The sequence below is a fragment of the Hemitrygon akajei genome, chromosome 1 (assembly GCF_048418815.1).
Source record: "Hemitrygon akajei chromosome 1, sHemAka1.3, whole genome shotgun sequence".
NCBI classification, from domain to species: Eukaryota; Metazoa; Chordata; class Chondrichthyes; order Myliobatiformes; family Dasyatidae; genus Hemitrygon; species Hemitrygon akajei.
The window spans coordinates 25,669,076-25,677,234 of record NC_133124.1 but is presented as its reverse complement, the minus strand read 5'-3'; the positions used below and the strand labels follow the sequence as shown (position 1 = coordinate 25,677,234).

At 39.8% G+C, this 8,159-nt stretch overlaps 1 protein-coding gene across 4 annotated transcripts in view; it reads right to left on the bottom strand.

Annotated features, from left to right (window-relative positions):
- Positions 1-369: 369 nt before the first annotated feature.
- The window catches only part of pag1 (phosphoprotein membrane anchor with glycosphingolipid microdomains 1), a 151,990-nt gene continuing 144,200 nt past the window's right edge, over positions 370-8,159 (bottom strand). For all 4 annotated transcript variants that reach the window (XM_073039784.1, XM_073039794.1, XM_073039776.1 and 1 more), the window contains one exon: positions 370-7,758. In XM_073039784.1, coding sequence (XP_072895885.1) covers positions 7,414-7,758 — 345 coding nt within the window. In that variant the 3' untranslated portion in view covers positions 370-7,413. The remainder of the gene's footprint in view (positions 7,759-8,159) is intronic.

Below are 8,159 nucleotides of genomic sequence, written 5' to 3'. Positions count from 1 at the left end.
GACCAGGGTCACTCACTGAGACCTGCACCCAGACAGAGCTGGGATCACCGACCAGGGTCACTCACGGAGACCTGCACCCAGACAGAGCTGGGATCACCGACCAGGGTCACTCATATAGACCTGCACCCAGACAGAGCTGGGATCACCGACCAGGGTCACTCACTGAGACCTGCACCCAGACAGAGCTGGGATCACCGACCAGGGTCACTCACGGAGACCTGCACCCACTCAAGCTCCTGTCTGTTTCTGCGATTGTCTATATACAGCACATTGTGTTTATTGAGACTTACAAACAGCAGGATAAAATCAGTTGTAATGTGAGGAGTGCCTGCAGTTGAGGGAATTTATTTTTCTTCACAAGAGGATAAATGAATTCAATTTAGATTCAGATTTAATGTTTTGTACATGGATATTACTTGACAACATTTAAATAAAACACAAACAATCCTTAATGATATGCCATTGCATTTTAAATGCATAGATGAAGATGAATATTCCAGACTTGGTCACAATCTTTATATTAGATATTTGACTTGAAGTTGCTACTTTTGTTAAAAAAATTATACTTAGTGGTATTTGACTTTAGTTACAACACAGTGGATAAATGTTTTGAAGTTACTTAAATGAAAAGTATCACTAAAATTTGAAAGAAAATAAAAATGATTAACTTGCAATAAAAATCCAATATGAACAGTTGGTGTATTTATATTTACAATAGCTGTTGTCCATAAATTTGCAAAAATTCATATGATTTTAAATCATGAACATAGTAATACAAGACAATTCTAAATTTATAAATAATAAGTAATTAGGATACAGATTGAGATAACAGACTTTAATTAATTAGAGAATTCTTATACGGAACATAATGTGGTCCGAGCACTAATCACGTGACAATAATAACATTTTGATATAATTAGTCTTGCAACACACAGGAAGTGGGGTGGATAAATTGTCACTTCTTGGCAGCAATTTCTTTTGCAGATTTAGGAAAGATGCAATTAATCCCAAATCAAACAGCAACCAAGGGTTAAGCTATCCTGAATTTAAGAGTGAAATATTGTGTGATTGAGTAGTGCCCAAACTATTTAATGCTATTAACACACGCAAAATGTTGGAGGAACTCAGCAGGCCAGGAAGCATCTATAGAAAAGAGAAACCAGTTGACATTTCAGGCCGAGACCCTTCATCAGGACAGAAAAAAGATGAGAAGTTAGACCGAGAAGGTGGGGGGGAGGAAGAAATACAAGGTGGTAGGTGATAGGTGAAACCGGGAGAGGGCAAGAAAGGGGCTTTGCTTCCTTCAGTATCAACGCTGCCCTCACCTGCATCTCTTCCACTTTGTGCAGATCTGCCCTCACCGTACCCTCCCACCACCCAACCAGGGATAGGCTCCTCTTGTCCTCGCCTACCACCAATGTTCCCTCTCATTTGTAATGACCAGTGTGCACAAGTTTATTGCCCAGCGACAACAACATGTGTGCGTCGAATAATTTATTCAGTAAAACAAGTATAAATAAGTCAGTTCCAAGCCAACGAGGTAGGGGGCAACAAGCTTTCGTGAGCAGTTTAAATTCCTTTACGCACTCCTGGCAGAAGATGTGTTCACATGCGCACACTTAGCAGGAATATGGCCTACCATCCCAGTAGCCTCTGCATCCAGCACATAATTCTCCATAATTTCCGCTATTTCCAACAGGATCCCACCACCAAGCACATCAACTCTCCCCCTCCACCTCCCCCTACTTTCCACAGGAATTGCTCCCTACGTGACTCCCTTGTGCATTTATCCTTCCCCACTGATCTCCCACCTGGTACTTATCCTTGCAAGCAGAACAAATGCCATCCTGCCCCTACACCTCCTCCGTTAGTCTAATTCAGGGCCCCAAATAGTCCTTCCAGGTGAGGTGACCTTTCACCCGTGAGTCTGCTGGGGTCATCTACTGTATCCAGTGCTCCTGGTGTGGCCTCCTGTATATTGGTGAGACCCGATGTAGATTGGGAGACCGGTTCACTGCATATCTACGCTCCATCCAACAGTAAAGGTGGCATCTCCTGGTGGCCACCCACTTCAATTCTACTTCCCATTTCCACATGTCAGACCACGGCCTCCTCGACTGTCGTGATGAGGCCACACTCAGGCTGGAGGAGCAATACCTTATATTCCATCTGGGTAGCCTCCAACCTGATGAACATTGATTTCTCAGACTTCCGGTAATTGCACCCCCCCCTTCACCATTCCCCATTCCTATTTCCCTCTCTCACCTCATCTCCTTACCTGCCCATCACCTCCCTCTGGTGCTCCTCCCCCTTCCCTTTCTTTCATGGCCTTTTGACTACTCCTAACAGATTCCCCCTTCTCCAGCCCTTTATCTCTTTCACCTATCAACTTCTTAGCTCTTTACTTCACCCCTCCCACTCCTGATTTCACCTATCACCTTTTCTTCTTCCTCCCCTCCGCCCACCTTCTTGCTCCAACTTCTCATCTTTTTTTTCCCAGTCCTGATGAAGGGTCTCGACCCAAAACATCGACTGTTTACACTTTTCCATAGATGCTGCCTGCCCTGCTGAGTACCTCCAGCATTTTGTGTATGTTACTTGGATTTCCAGCATCTGCAGATTTTTTTCATATTTAATGCTATTTACTTCTTCACAAAGTAAAGCATTCACATTTCCCAACATTCAGATTGAAATTTAACTACAATGAAATACATCATATCAATTTCCTAGGGCATCGTTACATTAAAATCAGAATTCCCCAACTCAATAAACAAAATTGCCAAACTTTTTTTCATTAAAATAACATCTTATTGAACACTGAATTTGTTGAACTTCAAAAGTAAAACACACATTTCATAAAAATAATTAATATAAATTTATCCATTAGTCTTCAGTAAAATGATGTATATATCTTGTAATTTAAACAGTACAAAAGATTTATTCAAAAGAGAATATAAAAGGTATTGAACTTTACATAATATGTAACATGTAACATAAACCGAGGTTCATAGATACTGCAGCTAAAAACACGTGTAGTTGGTAAATTAACTCATGAAATATGGTCACTGTCAAAAAAATTCCTTTACAGCTGGAAATGTGGTATTTGTCTGTTATTTTATCATAATTTTCTCCGATCCAGCATGCTTTCCTACATAGCAAACTATTTACTAATCCAGAGCAACTGGCCAGTGTGCTGTAAAATACCTGCACTTGTAGAATGTGGATTTCCAATATTAGTGAAGAATTCTAAAGCCGACAGCTTAAGTCTCCAAGTGGTACTTAAGCTTAAGATATAACTTGCAAATGCATTCCTTAAAAAAGTCATTGTAGCTAAATGTGATATCAATCTGATTTGTTAAAATAAAACTAAGATGAACATATTTAAACTGGAAGTTTGAAACCATGTCTATATGGTATATCATCGCTTTGCTGTGGATCCATTTGCCCTGGATGCCACCGGATCAAAGTGATCGAAGGAAAACTCCATTGTTGTGCTCATTCTGTAAAGGTACATGATGCATGACTGACTTTGGTGTGTAGACATCAGCTTTTTGAGAAAGTGAATTACTCAACATTGTCTGAGCATCACACTCATTTGTTACCACCCCTTGTAAAAAAAAAGTTAAATACCATAATGGTAACTGGTAACTAAACAGCTTGTGATTGCTTAACAGTATTGAGGGGCATTGGGACAGATTATAGAATCCATTATTCCAATTTTTTTGTTACTATCATAAATACGGTAGAGAAAGACCATTAGAATTCAACAACCCAGTCTGATCCTAATGGTCACATAATGAAGAAACGTTTTCTTTGCTTTCAGTTTTGTCTGATTCTATCCTATACATTGATCACCTTGTGAAAATCTAATTGTTCTATTCTTGTACTTTAAAATAATAATGTGCAATAATAAAATATATCTTAGAAAGTTGACTGCAGTCAGTAGTTAAGATGTGCTCTTTGTTGCTCTGCCTATATGGGACATGTCTACTGTGAAGTGTGCAGCAGATCTGGGAATTTTTCAGCTTTCTCCTTTGCTACTTTGATACTGTTTCTGGTGTAGGTGAACAATTGACAATTTTGCTATGATGCAAAGATCTTTCAAATATACCACACTGCATCTTCCATTGTTCCACCAATCTGTACATTTTTCCATTTTGCTTTTATTTCCAGTCTCTGATTTCACCACCCTGTTAGCTCATTATTATCTCAATTGAAAGATCGTATTGTGTGTGTCCAGTACTTCATTCCCTCCCAGGCAGGTAGAGAAAATAATTTTTACTGACAATTCTATTATTTACATTGTGCCTCATGCATTGGAGCTCAAGCGTCCAAACGGGTGTCTATAAGTGCCATCATAGTGGAAGTGTAAGGAAACTTCATTGGGGATTGTGTCAGTTCTATGAAAGGAAAGGACATTTATTGATGTTAGCAGATATTTTTCAAACAAGTATGAAGGAATAACACTATCACAGAGCCTTGTTCTTGGAAAAGTCGACATGGAATTAACTACTCCGTTGAATTAAAACAATTGACAGTTATTAACTTACTTACCAAAGGAGCCTCGCAAATTTATATAGATGTGCAGTGGGGAGCATTTTGTCTGGTTGCATCATAGCCTGTTTTAACTCACAGGATTGCAAGATGGTTGTATCCATCACAGACAAAACCCTCCGCACCATCGAGGATATTTTTAAGAGGCAATGCTTCAAGAAGGTGGCATTCATCATTAAGGACTCCTACCATCTTGGTAATGCTCTCTTCTTGTTTCTACTATCAGGGAGATCCAGGAGCCTGAAGACCCACACTCAACGATTCAGGAGCAGCTTCCTCCCTTCCATCATCGGATTTCAGAACGGTCCGTGAACACTACCTCGTGGGTTTTTTTTGTACTATTTACTCTGTCGTTGATAGTAATTTAATATCTTTGTACTGTATTACTGCTGCAAAACAGCCAATTTCAAGTCACAATAAATCTTATTCAGATTTCAGGAAACATTTTCTGATATATGGACTACATCACCTATCAATCTGAAAAAAATGGTAACTTTGACTTTATGGTTTAACAATCTGAAGGGTTAGAAGTTAATAACAAATCTATCACAATCTACTATCCAAAGCTATACCAAACTACACAGGAATATAGTTTAAATATATGTTCACAGTCAGACCAACAGCTTAATTTGTTAAGGATTGGGAGCTCTTAATTCAGAGAGCATTAACTACACTAACACGTACCCAGGTCTAGGAAAACTAATCGCTTATTTAACTATCTACTTACTTGAAAAAAAATGAGGATCTATATCAGATCCTACTTGAGAGAAACATAATTGAAAGTGCCTGTCAGTACTTTACACCTGATTGTACATTCACTTCAAAAAGCATTGCAGTAATGACTGATCTAGCTGGAGTTTGAAAACACATAGGAGTCAGTGGCGAGCAGTCTTTGAAGCCGATGGGTGGAATAATAGTTTCTTAAATATTTCTGTTACAGTAACATCACAAGAATAACTTGTGTGCAGATGAGTAATTCAACCCTTCAACTAAAGCCTGAAATTATCAGGCAAATTGATTTCTTGTACAAATCGACTAAAATAACTAGAGGAAGACCAGAGTGAGAAGAGTTTGTGTAACACTTCCCTGTCATTACAAGCAGTCAGTGCTGAATAAACCTGACCCAGAGACTTTGTGCTTTTCTATAACTTGAGAAGCAAGTGCAGTTAAGGTTGATTTCTGGTGCAGTGGGTTGAATTAGCCACTTTTTCCAGAGGTTAACTTTCCAATTTTTCAGAAATTCTTTTGGAGACAAGCTTTATACTTAATGGAAGACATGTCATTTTCTTATTAGAGTAACACCAACAGGAGAAAGGTAGCTGAGGTTTAGTTGACAAAATGCTTCAATAGTATAAAGCGTAAAGTAGGAAACAACTCAGTGGGAACACAAAGACTGTGGTTGCACCTGATTGACTTTAGACCCAATTCTAATTGACCTGGAGCATAACCAAGCAAGGAAAGTTTAAGTGGTCAATCATATGCATTCAATTCTTAATTTTTTTTGTTCTACACACAATACTTCTTAGCCCTTATGTCACAAGACATGTACTGCACTCAATTCTTTAATTTATGTTAATTCACTTCTTTGCACAGCTCCCCCACCCAAAAAAAACCGATCTGTTGTTGTGCTCTTTTGTGCCTAACTCAAAGTAAAATAACATCACATTCATTCCTATGAGTCTTAGTACAGCTCAGGAAAATTGACACCCGGTTTTTGAGTAGAAATTTCAATTGTGGTAGCACCATTTTTTCCCCCTCCCTGGCATGCAATCTCTCCACATGATGTCAACAGTGTGCAAACACCAAAATTCAACTCCAGGGTCATTTTTAACCTCACTGGATCTGAAAAAACAACAGTACTTCCTTACTCACAAAGCCTTAATTAACCGAATCTCCCATCAAATTGTGCTATTTATAGAGTCAAAACCAAATGCACTATTTGCCTTCCATGACTTCCTGCGATCTCCAGCACAGCACTACGTGCACAGGGATAGCTTTGTTGGTGGAAGTCATGCTGTATACCTCAAACTTCTTTGCCTTCCGATCATTCTAGGCAGCCAGTCTCTGCCACATTTCATTGTCTTGTGCTTATTCTTGCATTAGAGAGAAGAATTCATTTTGCTTTCATGCCACAGGGTGGGGCAGATGGGAAGGAGCATCTGCCTCCAAAGTCCAGATGTTCATGGGGAGCATTCATGTGGTATGACTTTTTTAAGAACACCTCCCAGCAATGTCCAGTCTGGAGCATGTCAAACAGGCCTCTTATACAAAGAATACAGCTCTATCAGGCAATATCCTTCGCCAGTCTCCTTTGGCCATTTGGAAGCAGTCTGTCGTCTGCAGTCCTACCATTACGCTATCGATTCGTAACACTGCTCCTGAAACATTGCAATTGAAGATCATATCCCTTAAAATAATATTACAAACACCACATTTGATCCACGGTGCTGATGTGATGCCACATTAAAAATGTAGTAAAGCAATTTCTAGCCCTTCTTCCCTAAACAAAATTAAATGTAAGTTCCATGTTTACGTTATATGAAAATGACAATTGCACTAACTGCAGCCCTTTCTACAACTTAATCCGCACTACTTTTGCATGAAGATGTGCAACCAGAGAAACAAAGGTTTCCAATTTTCTATTCATAACCCTTAAAATAATTTTGCCCTCCCCCTCACTCATGAACACAAAGGAATAAATGCCATCAAATTATTTCTTCCTTACATTCTATTTACAAGGTACCTAACTGCATGTACTCAGATGTTGAACAGCACAGGAACTTTAAAATAAAAACCCAAACGATGTGCGTCAGCAGATTTGCAGGAGGTTCTGCAGTTAAACCGCAGGGTCCTGGTGTGTTACTTCTGACTCACTTCACGAATGCTTTCATAATCATTCTCCCCCTGGCAGGTAGACTGGTTTCCACCAGCCTCAGTGTTCTGTTCTGGAGGAGCCTCTTTCAGACCACTGATGGCTTCGTATCCCGGATCGAGATCTTCACCCCCAGCATCCGCAGACTTGTTTTGCTCTGCTACTTTAGGTGATCGTTCATAGTCACTCACAGATGCATAGAGATGGTTGGGTGTAGACGACAGTCTGCTGGGGGTCACCTCCTCAATACAGGCATATCCAGATTCTAACTCCAAATCTGTCTGACACCATTGCTGTGATGATTTACTCACAGTGGAGTACACGGCAGCAATCTGGGGAGAGACCATTTACATTATTAGAATCCCAGATGGGCAAAACAAGAGACTTCAAAATATTTTCTCTAAATAGCTGAAAAATATTACTTTCCATTCTTCCGCTGACTGAACAACAATAAACCTAAGATCAATACACAGCAAACACGAGGAAATCTGCAGATGCTGGAAATTCAAACAACAACACACACAAAATGCTGGTGGAACACAGCAGGCTAGGCAGCATCTATAGGGAGAAGCACTGTCGACGTTTCAGGCCGAGACCCTTCGTCAGGACTAACCGAAAGGAAAGATAGTAAGAGATTTGAAAGTAGTGGGGGGAGGGGGAAATGCAAAATGATAGGAGAAGACCAGAGGGGGTGGGATGAAGCTAAGAGCTGGAAATCAATACACAGCATTTT